We start from the raw sequence: 15,466 nt of genomic DNA, 5'->3' as shown, positions 1-15,466 counted from the left end.
AGAGTCCTCCTGAGCGCGGGGCCCCGTGCAAAGGGCGGGAGCGAGAGAAGACGCGGGAGGGGAGGCTGGCGTGAGAGACGCGGGCGGCACTTCTCCGCGGCCCCCCCAGAGCCAGAGGCAGTGGCATCACCCAGGTGGGCAGAGGCACGGTGGGGCCACCCGCAGCCTCTGGTCCCTGCTGGTCCCTGCCCATCTGTGGACTCCACGGTGCCCCACCCCTGAGAAACCCGATCGCAAGCATCCTCTCTGGCCCTGCGGGGCCAGATCTGTCTGTTTGTTCTGGGTCCTCACAGTGATCATCGAGGCATCACCAAGAGGTCCCCCCACCAGTCCTTCAAAATACAGCAATGCAACACCACGGAGGAGTGAAATTGGGGGGGGGAAGGGAGGGAGGGAGGGGAGATCTGGAAGAGATGCACCAGTAAGTGGTCCCCAATTATCTAAGGGCAGTGAAATTTCAGGTGACCCTTTTCTCCCACCTTCAGACTCTCTGGCATCGTCTTAAAATGTTAACATAGCCACGCAATATTTCATAATTACAAAAACAGTCTTTTCATCCTGAAAAAAATTACAAACCTATTTTAGAGGCGAAAAGCGAGCTAACCATGATTATGAGAACAATCAGAGGCAGGCAAATTTTTTTTAAATCGAAGGAGGAACTGAACCCAAACCTAATTTGCTTTGGAACTTAAACTGCAAAGCACAGGCCCTGAATGTCGGGCGTCACAGCGTCAGTGAAAGTCAGACATCGGTGAGGATGACCTGGCGCATCGGTGTGGACGACGGGACGCGGTGTCGCCAGACGCACGAGCGCGCTGGCCCGTCACAAGGCCTCGAGCCGCGTGCTGTCGGTGGATCCCCTGGGAGGCGGCGTTAATGACGCGCGAGCGTGCCTTCGCCAGGGAGGGCTACTGCGGGAAACACGGAGGGCGCTCTTCCCCAGCCCGGCTCGCGGCCGGGAACGCGCCGGAAGCCCCGCCTCACTTCATTCTTTTCGCCACAGCTGAGTAGGCGCGTTCGATCTCCTGGTCGGCCGGGCACGTGTTCGTGAACTCGTCCCGGGCGTAGGCGTTGCTCAGGTACCTCCAGATGCCCGTCATCTCCGGAGGAAACTCAAAATCACGGTATCTCTTGGCCACGATCTGAAAACAAAGAGGAAATAATCGGGGGGGACCCACCAACGGGGGCAGCTCCAGGAGACCATCCGCTCTCTGGGGTGTCTTGAAACCCTAATAACATACGACCCGTGACATTTATTTCATGGTCGACTATCTGGGGAGACAGGATGGCGGATCCGGAGAGGCCGAGCCAAAGGGCTGCCGCTGCTCCCAGCTGCAGGGTCGATGCCGACCACCGAGGACCGGCCTCCGCCATCCCTGGGCAGAGCTCGGCTCACCCTGGCGGTCACCACCACCGGCTGCAATCACTTTTTTTTTTTGGTTAATTCTCACCTGAATTGCTTTTCAGAGCGAGTGGAAGGGAGGGCGGGGGGAGAAAGCGAAACATCCACGTGAGAGAGACGCATCGACTGACTGCCTCCCGCACACGCCCCGACCGGGCCCGGGGAGCAAACCCGCACCCCAGGTATGTGCCCTTGACCGGGAATCAAACCCGCGACCCTTCGGTGTGCGGGCCGACACTCTGACCCCTGAGCCACACAGGCCAGGCCGCGTTCGCATTTAATCTTCGCAGATCCTGCCCATCACGTCCAGGCCTGAGCATGAGACGCCGAGCATGACCGACGCGTTCCCTCCAGTGGCTTTCCCGCCGCTTCTCCTCAGGCCGCAGGGCCTGGAGCGAGAAGCAGGAGGACGAGGGCCCGGGCCACGCGCCCAGGTGCCTCGAGGGGTCTGAAGAACACCGAGAACATCCATGTTTCTGGAACCCAGGTCTGGCCGCCTCGCACGGAGCCCGGCCAGACTCCTCCCATCCCATCTGGCCAAAACGGGTCAAAACCACATAAAACAAAGCCCGGCTCGCGGGGCGGGAGGCGCGACCGACCTTGATGATGTGGAGCTTCGGGAGGAGGTTGCAGTCGGCCAGCGTGAGCTCGTTCCCGTCCAGGAACTTCCTCCCCGAAACAGCCGCCTCCTCGGCGCCGCCGGCGTCGATCTCGTCGGGCAGGGGGCTCGTGAGGTAGTCGTCCAGCTTCTTCAGGGCCCTGAGCAGCTGCTTCTCGTAGACTAGACGGGAGGGAAAGGAAGGCCCAGCGGCCGGCGGGTCAGCGCCACCTACAGGCCAAGGGGGGCGGTCGACGTGCCTCACTCCCTGGAAAATGATTGTCTACACCGCCTGCCGTCCACAGGACACTGCTGTCCACGCCACCCTGCTGTCCACGCCACACGGCTGTGTCTAGAACTCACTCACTTCTTCGAAAGTCTCTATGGAAATCCTATCCTGAAGCAGGCCCAGCAGCGGCATCATTTAAACTGATTCCCGGGTACAGCTGAGCGTGCCTGGCGGTGATGAGTTCACCCTTTAAAATGTTGTTTTCTGGCTTCCAACCTCGAGAAGAAGCACTCAGTGCCCAAAACCCACGTACAGATCAGCCCAAGTGCCACGTGGAGGCGATGGCTCCTTATTTCTAGACACGGGCCCCTCCCCCTGTGAAATGGGGCAGAATTCCCAGGGCCTCACCAGAGGCCGAAGGAAGGGCCCGGCTGGAAACAAAACCCCAGGGAGACGCGGGGACTGACTCACTCTCATTTGCATCCTTGTTGGTGTTTTTTATGAACGCTGAGAATTTGGCAAACACGTCATTTCCGGCAGAGTTAGATTCAGGGTGTTGGGTCCCCAGCTTAGGGTACCTTGAAAAATTCAGAATTGGAATGACACAGATAAGCGATATTTGAGTTAGGATAACACGGGGGGGGGGGGGGGTCTCTTTCCCTGAGTGGATATAGAAATGAAAACGTCTCCTCGAAGGTTTTCCTGAGCGTCAATCTTCAAGCTCGGAGCCAGGCGGTGTAGGGAGGAAGGTCGGGACTGGGGGTTCTCATCTGGGCCCACCCGCCTCCCTGTCTAAGTTCCCTCCCTGCTCGATGCAGGTGGACTGGAAGGTTCCATCCCAGGTCCAGCTACTCCTCGGCGAGGCTACATACACTCCTTCCCTTCCAGCCGAGTACCCAAGACATGGCCCACCGGGCGGCACCGGCCAGCCTCCCCCGCATCCTGCTGTCAGACCCCACTGGCCAACCCGAAGGTTCGGAGCAAAGAAACCCGCCGCCTTCGCTCAAGTTTCTAATTGTGCCCCGCGTTTGCTGTGGCGCCCACGGGCTCAGTCAGGAAGCGGCGACCACGCCACAGAGAAGCAGACACAGGAAGCCAAGCCTCAGGGCTGTGAGGGGCCACGGGGACGCCAGGCTGCAAGGCTGGCTGTGGGCCTACCTCGGGGGGGCCAATCTCTCCTCCAGGAACTCCGCGATCTTGTTCACGTCCGTCTCCACTTCACCATCGAAGGTCATGAAAGGGGGGTTCGTTCCGGGAGCGAGGTTCTGCAGGTCCGCAGGTTTTCTGGGGGGGGGGGGGAGACGGCAGCTTTGGTTGCAGCCACCGGCGTTTAGGTTCATTTCTGAGGCTTAGCCATGTCCTCCCCGTTTGAGGGAAACAACCCCTAAGACTTTCAGAGGAGCCTGGGCCTCCAGGGAATGTCACCAGCGGCGACCGTGTGGCCCTTCTCTGCGCGTGGAGGCGAGAAAGTTAGCTCTCCCCGCAGTCACCAGCCGGGAGCAGCGCCCACACTGCCGCTGAGACGTTCACAGCTGACCGGTAACTGGGAGAGCGGGTTCCTTCTGGGCCCCCAACTCCTATTCCCTCCTGATTACACCCGATCCGGTCCTTTAATCCCTGCTCACCCGCACTCAGGGGCAGTGCAGGGTCCTGACCGGGGATGGACGTGCCCGTGATCGTGCATGCATCGTACCGTGGACGTGTGTGCGCGCGTGTGCGTGTGTACATGCATGTGTGTGCGTGTGTAACTAAGTAGTTATTTCAATAACGCAGAGACCCTGTCTTACCTTTTCAAGTCCACCGTTGTCACATTAAATATAACGCCCTTCAGCCAGAGAATCATAAAGAGGCGCTGGGAAAACGGGCAGTTTCCAATGCTCTCCCCGTCACAGCCAGCCTACGACGGAGAAAGAAAGACCACTTATTGGGGCCAGTCACGGCGCTCAACGCCAGGCTCCCAAGTGCGTGCACCCGGGTCACTGTGAGTTTTTGGTAGAGGTCACGGTCCTGTAAATACACTTCGCTCAGCCTCCGGGCCAAGGTGGGGGTGAGGGGAGCGGGGCAAGGACACCCCCCATCCCCACCCCCACTTCCTGCCACACGGGGACTCTGAGGGGCAGGTCACCGAGGGAGAGAGCGGTGAGAGGGACTCCCTTTGTTACCAAAGACGAAGGAAGGCACGCTCTGCCCTCCTCTAGCTCTCGATCCTGTGCAGAAGCCACACACCTCTCCCTCGGGGGGGGATCCTGCTTAAACAGACCAGCAGCCTGAACCAGAACAGACCAGAACCCAAAGAAACGCCACCCTCCCGGTCTGGGCTGTGCGAGGGAAGGCCAGCGTTGGAGCACACGCCTCTGAGACCCCTGGACAGGACACAGCTTTTCCATCCCCTCCTCTGACTCACGGGGTGGCAGAGAGATGGGGAGAGACTGCACTTAGAAGGGAGATTGTTACACCGTCGGCGTCGAGGGTGGAAGGTTATGAAACGCGTCCTCTCTGGTGACCCAAAGCAGGTCACATCCCCGCTAGGTCACGTCCCCCAGACACCGGCACAGAGTATACTGAGCATGCGTCCCCGGCAGAGGAGAAAGGCAGGTGTCGGGAACAAGAGGAGATGCGAGAACAAGGCGGCGGAATCGAGACTAACAAAGGCGGTTCCGAAACTAGTCCTTCTCGGCCCTGTCTCTCACGTCACACATCTCTGACGAGGTCGTGGTGCTGACAAAATGAGGCTGGGAAGGCCAGCAGGCAGCCTGGACCCACCCTCCCATCTCCAGACACCAGCGACACAAACGCAGCCATGTTCAACCCACGATGCCCACGGACGCCCCGTGTCGTCAAAAGGAAGTTGGGGAAAAGGCACTGACTGTATCTAGAACCCGGACAGACGGACGAGAGGCAGAGTGAGCTACTGTTTGGGGAATTGAAGAAAGATGGGTCGGGAAAACTGGACAAGCAAAGGAGGGCTTCAGAGACATGGGTCCTGACATCAGTGTCCAAGCAGTCAGGACAGCTGCCCTGCAGACGGGCCCAGAAGTAGCTCCCGCTCGTCCCAACCCTGCTGAAGCTCTGAGGCCATCCCCAGGCTGCTGGCCACCTGAGGCCATTCCCACCCTGCTGGTCCCCTGAGGCCATCCCCACCCTACTGGCCCCCTGAAGCCATCCCCACCCTGCTGGTCCCCTGAGGCCATTCCCACCCTGCTGGCCCCCCGAGGCCATCCCCAGCCTGCTGGCCCCCTGAAGCCATCCCCAGCCTGCTGGCCACCTGAGGCCATCCCCACCTCCGGGCTCCACCCCCTCCTGGCCCTTTTGAAGGCTGCCCATCTCCTGCTCACTCTGTTCTAAAGCCGAGTCTGTAAAAGACCCAGAGGCTCAGGCCTGGGATCCCTCCTAAACCAGGCCGCTTTCTTACCTGCTGCAGGTTGGGGCAGAGTCAAGCCGAGAAGGGGGAGGGCGAGGAAGGCGCAGGGACACAGAGCCACATACCGAGACCGGCCCCGGCTTGTTCCCCTGCTTTTAAACCTCCTACTTTTCTCGTTGGTACACTGAGCACGGGGGAGTCTGAGACAAGACTGCAGAGTGGGGCTCTGTTTTCTCTCTCTTTCCCCCTTGTCTCCAAACCTCGGGGATCCTGGACATTGCAGAGTCCCCTGCCCGCCTCCCGTGAGCCCCGCCTGGCCGTCCGGATGCAGCCGAGGTGACACAGGGCTCTAAGTGGGGCAGGCGGCCTCCCTGGGGGAGCTGCTGTCCTAGGGGCACCTAGAGAACAACCGGCTGCACAGGCCTCTGACCTTCCTGTCTCTTTAACAGTCTCAACCCTGAGCCAGTGTTTTCCCTCGAAAAGGTTCTTTCCCCGTTTCCCAAATCCCGACAGCTGCATCTTGAGACAACCAACAGGGTAGGAGCAGCACATTCCGCAAAAAATACAAACTGCCTTTGTCACCTGACGTCTTATCAGGCTCTTTCCCAGAACTGCACCGGGACCGCGCACGTGGCCAGAGCGGGGGACAGGGGTCCCACGGCCACGGCACCCACAGCTCAGAGACATGGAGAGAGCTGTGATTGTACACGTTCCCCCGGGGCCTTCGACCGGGACTATTGCGACCCTGGCGCTGTGGACTGGGGCTGCCATGCATTCTAGCAGATTCTGCAACATCAGCCAGCTGCGTGGCCGCCAATAACACCACATTTACGTGGCCCGCGTTGCCTCCTCTTAAATTGCTCTAAACCTTCTTTCTGCCTGGTCTGTTGTAAACGGGGAGCTACGGGACCAGGGTGGGAGCCAGGAGGACCCCTCAGTGCCGGGCTCCGCGCCGGGACGTGCCCTCGGAGAGGAGGCGCAGAGCCGCTCCAGGGCCCATCACTGCCCATCCCCGGGGAAGGGCAGCCCGGCCGGGTGACGGGACAGAGGGACAGAGACGCGGGGACTAGGAGAGAGTCGCGGACGCCGTCGCCGTGACCGGGGAAGCTTTCCTTTCCATCGGCTAACGCTCGGGCTGTTTGCACTCTGGGCCGCACCTCTCGCCGCCTTCGGAGCCTGCGGGGAGCTCTGTGTGCGTTTCTGACAAAATCAAGGCGAGAGATCAGAGCCTCTTTGTTTCCTGTGAAGACCGGGGCACTTGGACACCCCGGGACTGCATGTCTGCCTTTTAAATTAGGCTTCTCTGAGCGCCTGCGATGGTGATTCTCAAAAGAAAAACGCTAATGCCTCTGACATGTTCCGAGAAATTCCCTCTGCAACTGAGACCATCTGCTGCCTTCCAGATGGGTGGTCACGCTGCTGGGTCCCCCGCCTGGGGCCTGGGCTGCACCCCCCCCCCCCACCCCCCCCACCCCCCGCACAGAGGCCCCAGGCCCGGGTGTAGGGTCCAAAGGTCACTACAAAGGTCAGCAGCTCCTCTGGCCAGGAGCCCTCTTCATATCAGAGCCCCTCCTACCTACTCGGCACACTTAACTCCACTCAGATTTTTTTTTTCATTTTCCATTAGTGTTTTTTGTTTCAGGCAAATGGCCTACCTCTCCAGTTCCAGGCTGGGTCCCACGTGAGGGGCACCACTCTCGTCCCCACCTCCTACTAACCAACTCCCACCAGCCACTGCCTTTGAGGGATCAAGCAGACCCCTGGCACCGGGTCGAGACGGGACAACCTGTGATCACCCCTTAGGACATCCTCGGTGGCTCCCCAGAACCCCACTCCCCCCAGAGCAGGCCACCACGCACACTCTCACCACCTTGCTTCCTCCCCTTCTTGGCTCTGCCTTCTTTCTAGAAAATTCTATGTGGGCCTACATGGTAAACACTGTTCTTTACTCTACCCAAGCGTAACGAAAGTCAATTTGGGGGTGGAGAGAAAATAAAAAAGAGAAAAAAAGTTGGTAATATTCTAAGTGTCCCTTTTCTGATGCCCGACTTTCAGCCACAGAGGAAAGGAGTGTGTGGAGACGCATCCCAGGCCCTGCAGGAAGCCAGCAGGGCTCTGGGGGCAGTTAGTCTGGTTGGCTCCGTCCAGGAACACGGAGAAAGTCAAGGAGCACGGATGGCCACGCCGGGGCCCACGCTCTGGAGGGACCGAGGCTGAGTAAAGACAGGAGCTGACCAGGGAGGCAAGGGTCAGCGACATGGGAGGCCTTGGGCGGCCGCCAGGTCAGGTCTCCTGTGAGCACAACAATGTGGTCAGAAGGACCAGCCAGGCCTCCGCTCTGCTGGCCGCCGGCCCAGCTTCCGCCGGACACAGCTCAGCCAGAGAGGTAGATCCAAGCCAGCCCCGTGGGAGACGACTCCCTCCCTCCCATCCCACCTACAAAAGTCCCTGAATTCTCCCCGTGTCCCTTGCTGAAGGCACAGTGGCCTCCCATGCGCGGGGAACTGGCCATCGAATGTACACCTCCAGGCCTAGCACAATGACCTCAGCCTTCTGTCGGAACAGCTGCCCTCCCCAGGTTCCCGGGGTCTTCCCTGGCCTTGCCCATGCAGGCCAGCGTCCTTCCCTGGGCAGACAAGGCTATTGTACGAACAACTGGCTCAAGAGTTTGATGAACAACCTTCGTGGTCCCTGAGGACCTGAGGTCATCAGCCATCAGCACGTGGCATGTGGAACAGTTTTGCTTATGACAGAAAATGTGAAGCAGTCGCTGCTCACCCCTCACCCAGCCTGCACCCGGGTCTCTGCATCCTGCCTGCACCCAGGGTCTCTGCATCCTGCCTGCACCCAGGTCTCTGCACCCAGCCTGTACCCAGCCTGCACCCAGGTCTCTGCACCCAGCCTGCACCCAGGTCTCTGCATCCTGCCTGCACCCAGGTCTCTGCACCCAGCCTGCACCTGGGTCTCTGCATCCTGCCTGCACCCGGGTCTCTGCACCCAGCCTGTACCCGGGTCTCTGCATCCTGCCTGCACCCGGGTCTCTGCACCCAGCCTGCACCTGGGTCTCTGCATCCTGCCTGCACCCGGGTCTCTGCACCCAGCCTGTACCCAGTCTGCACCCAGGGTCTCTGCATCCTGCCTGCACCCAGGGTCTCTGCACCCAGGTCTCTGCATCCTGCCTGCACCCAGGGTCTCTGCACCCAGCCTGTACCCAGGTCTCTGCATCCAGCCTGCACCCAGGTCTCTGCATCCAGCCTGCACCCAGGTCTCTGCACCCAGCCTGCACCCAGGTCTCTGCATCCAGCCTGCACCCAGGTCTCTGCATCCTGCCTGCACCCAGGTCTCTGCATCCAGCCTGCACCCAGGTCTCTGCATCCAGCCTGCACCCAGGTCTCTGCATCCTGCCTGCACCCGGGTCTCTGCATCCTGCCTGCACCCGGGTCTCTGCATCCTGCCTGCACCCGGGTCTCTGCATCCTCCCTGCACCCCGGTCTCTGCACCCAGCCTGCACCCAGGGTCTCTGCACCAGGCTGCACCAGGCCCGCACCAGGGAGGGAGGGGGAGGGGGAAAGGGAGGAGAGAGGGGGAGTGAGGAATGGGGGAGGACGGGGAGAGGGGGACAGATATATGGAGAGTGCAAAGCACCTGAGTCATGGTCAGCAAAGTCTTCCCCAGGCCTCTTAGTCTCCTGGTTTGACTTAAAATGCAGCCTTTAAATAGATCTGAGACTTCCTGCTTTTGAATAATTCTGTAAATTAAAAATGTGCAATTCTTTCCGTTTGCCCGACAAGTTGAATTCTGCGTTCGGAAGCTGCATCCCCTGTGTCTGAGGCAACACGGTCACCGGGAAGGTGCAGCCTGAGCCAGGCTGGGTGGGTGGGCGGCACTGGGCCCCACTTCTTACTCATGTGTGGCCTTGAGCAATTCATTTGTTCCCCCTGAGCCTCAGTTTCTGCATTTTCAAAGCAGGGATAAAGACACCGACGCCATGCGGGACTCTGGGTGATACACCGCGTCTCCTGGGCACCAATGAAGTGGCGATTATTGTCATAATCATCAACATTATCATTACTCTCCCAAAACTGCGTGCATCAGAACAGGCAATTATGGAATTTAGGGTCCGGTTTAACAAGGCTCAATTTGTCTGATTTTCATGCCAAACCGTAACGTCCTTAAAGAACCAGATTCCTCCCCCCCCCCCCAAAAGTAACACCTCCAATACCTATTCCAAGGGAAAATTAACAACTGAAGTCATTTTCTTAATTGCACAAGCAAACAAATCTTCAGCCAGGAGGCAAAAAAGCAGGTCCCGGGCCTGGCACTGGCATCTGGTACTCACACCAGCCTCCAGGGCATAGGTCCAGAGGATACCGACCCACCTGGCCCCCCGCAGGCGGACACCTCAGGGGGCTGCTTTCCTTGCAAGAAACAATACCAGGGGCCTCTACCTGTAGACGTTAGAAGGCGGGTCTCGCCCGGCCCGGCGTGGCCCAGCGGTTGAGCGCCGACCTAGGATCCAGGCGATCGGGGTTCGATTCCCGGTCAGGGCACATGCCCGGGTCGTGGGCTCGATCAATGACTCTCTCATCGTTGATGTTTCTGTCTCTCTCTCTCCCTCTCCTTTCCTCTCTCTGAAATCAATAAAGATATATTTAAAAAAAAAAAAAAAAAGGCAGGTCTCCTTTCTGACTTCTGCAGTTGGCACTAAGGGACCCTGGGCGGTCACCAGCTGCCTGCTGTCCATGCAGTGGGGGGAAGGCAACACTCCCCGTCGGGGTTCGGGGTTCAGCAGGCTGGGACGGCAGATCCGCGTGAAGAGAGGTTATCATCACACAGTGGGGACCCACAACCTCGCTCACCTCGTCACTGTCCAACGACAGAGTTCTTGAAGGAAATGTCCCCCGAAATCAGTGATTTCTAAGGCGATTTTTCAAACCCAATAACAGTAATCACTCACTGCTCTGGTTTCAAGGATGCTTCCAAACAGTTATAGACATCGGGGGATTCAGCCCTTTCAGACTCCTGCAGGACGCTCTATTACTAGCCCTATTTTACAGATGAGGAAACCGGGGCTCAGAGACCCTCATAACCTTCCCAAAGACACAAACAGGATTCGATGAGCAGAGGTCTCGCTTGTCTCCCAGACCAGGCCCAGGTGACGGTCCCAGCTCCTGTCCAGGTCCTCAGGATGGAAACCAGGTCTGTCCTAGCTTTTACCTGATCATCGGTCTGTCCCCAGCAAGGTGTCTCCTCCTTTGAAATCTCTCCGCCCCGGTCTCCAGCCCCCTGCCCGGCCTCCTGCTGGGTCTTTGTCTCAAATTTCTGGGCCCTCTTAGCCTTCCTGAATCCTGCTCAGGTGAAACCTGATGAAACGCCATTTCCTTAGATCCTTCTGCTGGCTATTCAGGTACAAATTCGAGTCACCTTGCTCTCACGCACGAGGTCAGGGCAGGCACCCCCCCCCCATTCCAGTGCAGGCCTTTCCTCACTCACAGTGGAAGGTCAGGGGACTGCCTCTCCGGTGGGTGACAACTGGACGTTACGTGGAAAACATGCAGAATGATGCCTGACCCTCGGGAACTCAGTAATCTCCCTCCCCCTTCCTTCCAGCCCCTCCTTAGCCCTCCCTCCCTGTCCGTCAGTCCTTCACTGTCTTTCCTTCTTTCCTTCCTCCCCTCCTTCCTGCCTTTCCTTTCCACTTTGCAATATATGCCAGTGAAGCCAGTTACTGTCTTCAAACGCCGCCCCCTCTCAGGCAGCCGCTGTGTCCTCTGTCCCGCGTCATCCTCCTGGGACACCTCTGCCCCCCCCCCCCCATGGAGCCCCTGCGTCAGGCCTGGAAGGTGAGCTCTGCGCTCTGAGTCCCTCTCTGACTCTGGTCAGCTTCCTGTCTCCCTTTCCTGCCGTCTGTTTACCATATGGTCAGCTCTCCCTGGTTTAGCACCAAACGGTTTACTAATTGTTTCCTGTTGGTTACACTCCTTCAGGGTGGACCTCTGTCCAGAACGAGTGACTAACTGTTCCCTTGAGCGCCTGCAACAGGCTCACTTCACCCTGCTCCCCCGACTGTGCCCACGGCACAGGCCAGGCCCACAGAAGTCCCTCCGTAAAAACTCTCATCGGGGAGCAAATGGCATTCCTTCAAGAGCGAGGAACCCGGCCCCTCCCTGAGAACACGGCAGGCCCAGGAGTGTCGCCCGCCTGATCTGTCCCCGAATCCCCTCCCCTCCACCCCAAGCCTGCCTGTTCGGGGCTCCTTTCCCACCCCCCCAAAATGACACACTCTGGGTGACCAATCCACCCTGGTTTGCTGGGACCGTCCTGCTTTTCAAACTGGAAATACACACACACCCCAAAGTCCCAGGCAAGCTGGGACCATTGGTCACTCTATCATCTGCCCAGATAAGAGCCTTATTTTTTAGGAGTGGACACAGTATTAAAGTCCTCACAGTTCATCTGGAAGCAGGGCTTTGTTCCTCCCCACCCAGAACATCACACAGGTTAATCCGTGATCAATCAGGTGAGGCCCTGACACCTTGCACACTGAGGACAAGAACTGTGAGCCCCCCGGGGGAGGGAGGGGTGGGCAGGGCCAAGCCTGCAGGGTGGGAATGCGGAGGATTTGAGACAAGTATGGTGAGCGCCCAAGTCACTCAGCCCCTGACACAGGACAGCCCTTCCCCTCCCGCTGGCAGGCCACCCTAGGGCAGGACAGCAGTTACACTCAGTTCAGCTGGCAAAGTGGCCCGTCTCTGGTGTGACAGTCACTCCAGACCACAGGCCACCACACAACAGGGCCCTCAGCCAGCACCTCCTCATTTTTAGGTCCCTAAATCGCTCCCAACAAGAACCACAATTTCTCTTCGATCCCCCAGATTTCCCCTTGGGTTACAAAGCAGAGCAAGAACCTCTGTCCGGGTTTGAACAGAAAAACCCGCCCGGTGTCCCCTAAGTGAGCAGCAGCTGGGCAGACACCCCGGCGCATCGGAGCATCTGCATCCTGGGAACTTAGGACGAGGCCTCAGCATCAGTTAGCGATGCCTTGGAGCTCAGCTCCCACCTCTCATTCTGAAAAGAAGTGATGCATCTTCTCAAAATAATTCACTGGAGGCCTTAAGACCACAGGTTCCAGTTCTGTCCTTTACAAACGTCGTTACAAACAAAACCAGTGTTAGAAAATGATGATGGCGATGGTGACGATGACAGCAACTGTCACGAGGCATTTACTCTCAACCACTCACTGCTCCAAACACTTCACTTATATTAATCCTGACAGCAATTCTAGTCCACGCAGGAACTCTTAGTCTCTCCATTAATAGATGAGAAACAAAGACACAGAGAGGTGGAGTAACTTGCCCAAGGTCACCCAGCAGGATTTGAACCCAGGAGTCAGCTAGAGTCCTTCCCCTTCGGCTCACTGTGGGCACTGGCCTATGTGCACAGGGAGGGCCCCTGGCTCCAGGAGGCCCCTCCTCAGGGGAAAGGTCTGTCTGTTGGTTCCCCCGGCCCCCTCTTTTCAGCAGGGGCTGGAGGGGACTTGCAGGAATCCACAGTCACAAGAGAAAACATATTAGAAGCAGATGGTGCATGCAGAGGACGAACAGTGGCTGGAACAGGAAAGAAGCTGGCCTGAGACTATAAAACGCAAGCCCCTTGTGCTGGGTGAGGGCAGGAGCGGAGGGGAGAGGACATGACAGGTGACAGTGAGTGTGACATTACACCCCACACCCCACACTGGGGTCCAGACAGTCTTTCTGCCTGATTAACAACAAGCAGAGCCCCCACCCTCATGCAGGCCTGGCATCTGCCTGCAGAAACCGGGGCGTCCTGCAAGGCCTCGCTCCTTAGCAGGCAGCCCCCCCGTTCTCCGACAGAGCAGCAAGGCCGAGGTGTCCTCGCGAGCGCCTGTGGGACCTGCTCTGCCCAGGCCATCCCAGCCCATGGAGCACGTTCCACGTCGCGTGGCCAAGACGTAGGGTATGGAGTTTTTTAAGGCAGGTTAAAGCAGATGCCTGACCTTGGCCGTGAACAGCTGTCAATAAAAGCACCCAGAGAGCACAGACCACTAAGCAAGGACATTTCCTGCTGTAGAAAAAGGACTTTTCAGACTTGCTCTTCTCATTTCAGACCCTGAAAGGGCACCAGTTGAGGGCCGGTGGGACACTCTCAGAAGCAGCTGGGAAAATACCACCAGTTGACTTTCCAGGTCAGTCCACCCTTGACCACAGCTCATTCTGGCCATGGCCTGGGGCGACAGTGATAGCATGTGAAGGAACAAGCTCTGAGACTATTAAATGCTGCGGTAGACAGAATAGTGCCCCCACAAGGTGTCCACATCCAAATACTCAGAGCCTGTGAATATGTTACCCTACGTGGCACACAGGACTTTGAAATGTGTCAAGATTATGGACCTGAGGTGGGGGGGTTATCCTGGATTCTCATGTGGGCCAGTCGGATCACACGCTACCTAAAAAGTGAGACCCGCCCAGCTGGCGTGGCTCAGTGGTTGAGCATCGACCCATGAACCACGAGGTCACTGGTTCGCTTCCCGGTCAGGGCACACGCCCGGGTTGCAGGCTCCATCCCCAGTAGGGGGCGTGCAGGAGGCAGCCGATCGATGTTTCTCTCTCACATCGATGTTTCAGGAATCTCTCTATACCTCTCCCTTTCTCTCCCTAAAATATACATTTTTAAGTGAGATCCCTCCCCAGCTGTGCTCACAGAAGACTTGACAAGGGAACAGGGGTCAAAGAGATGAACTCCGAGGATGGAGGGAGGAGCCACGAGCCAAGGAATGCAGGCGGCCTCTAGAAGCTGGAAAGACAAAGGCACGGATTCCCCGTGAGGGCCCCAGGGAGAGATGGAGGCCTGCCGATGCCTTAACGTTAGCCCGTGAGACCCACGTCAAGCCCCTGACCAACAGAACTGCAGGACAATCAACGCCAGCTGTTTTAAGCCACCAACTTCGGGTGATTCTAACTCTTTTGCTGTTGGTGCCCCCTAGTGGCCTCAAGATGCACATTCAGGCTTCCCACAGCTTTTACCGCGTCCATCCCCACTTAGGTTCTGTTGGAAAATGTCACCTGTTAGATTTCAGCCCCTATCAGAGGCTAAACCTCCCCAACTTGCCCAGGATTTGGGTTTCCTGAAACGTACAATTTTCAGTTTTAAAATCAGGAAAGTCCTGGAAAGACTAGGAGACGTTGGTCTCCATACCCGACTCCCCGCTTCGACACCACGGGAAGACGCGTCGGAGAGGACACTGTCCTTCTGTCCCAGGCACTGCAAGGGTGGAGGCCCAGACACAGCGGGGGTCCGGACAGGATCTTTAAAATGCACCTTGATTTGAGATCAGCAGCAGAAGCGCATACTTTGCTCATGGTAGGAAATGAACAACTGAAGGTTTGTGAATGATTTCTTGATTCTCAGAGCAACGGAGAGAGAAGGGTGGGTGGGCCAGAGAGACCATGGAAAAGAAATTCCATTTCTCTCCAGGAGTGTTCACATTCAACTCTCTCAATTTGTTCAGAACTCTCTAGCACTTTTGCAAAATTCTTTAGAAATGTTAACTTCCTGAAAAATAAAAAAGGTACCTTCTTTCTATTTGTCTTTAAAATGTTTATAAGTTTTAAGGAGACCAAAGGCCTGGAACTGTCTATTTAATAAGAAGAAAGTCTAGTGCCTCAAAGACAACGAGGCTGGTTTCAATGACCAACTTAGGAAAAGTCTATGGGTCAGGGGGCAGAGGGGACTGGTATTTCTATAATACTTTTTTTTTTTAATCCCCACCTGAGGATATTTTGTCCATTGATTTTTTATTTTTTTTTTAAAGAAAGAGAGGGAGGGAGGGAGGGAGGGAGGCAGAGAGAGGGAGAG

At 57.4% G+C, this 15,466-nt stretch overlaps 1 protein-coding gene across 4 annotated transcripts in view; it reads right to left on the bottom strand.

Moving 5' to 3' along the window:
• Positions 1-843: 843 nt before the first annotated feature.
• The window catches only part of CLIC6 (CLIC family member 6), a 32,471-nt gene continuing 17,848 nt past the window's right edge, over positions 844-15,466 (bottom strand). For all 4 annotated transcript variants that reach the window (XM_087818021.1, XM_087818023.1, XM_087818022.1 and 1 more), the window contains 5 exons: positions 4,017-4,126; positions 3,388-3,513; positions 2,701-2,807; positions 2,002-2,183; positions 844-1,142 (listed from right to left, as the gene is read on the bottom strand). In XM_087818021.1, coding sequence (XP_087674147.1) covers positions 981-1,142; positions 2,002-2,183; positions 2,701-2,807; positions 3,388-3,513; positions 4,017-4,126 — 687 coding nt within the window. In that variant the 3' untranslated portion in view covers positions 844-980. The remainder of the gene's footprint in view (positions 1,143-2,001; positions 2,184-2,700; positions 2,808-3,387; positions 3,514-4,016; positions 4,127-15,466) is intronic.

The sequence above is a fragment of the Miniopterus natalensis genome, chromosome 6, assembly GCF_054644295.1.
Source record: "Miniopterus natalensis isolate mMinNat1 chromosome 6, mMinNat1.hap1, whole genome shotgun sequence".
Lineage (NCBI taxonomy): Eukaryota > Metazoa > Chordata > Mammalia > Chiroptera > Miniopteridae > Miniopterus > Miniopterus natalensis.
Note: the sequence above shows the minus strand (reverse complement) of the source record. Positions and strands in the feature narration are given on the sequence as shown.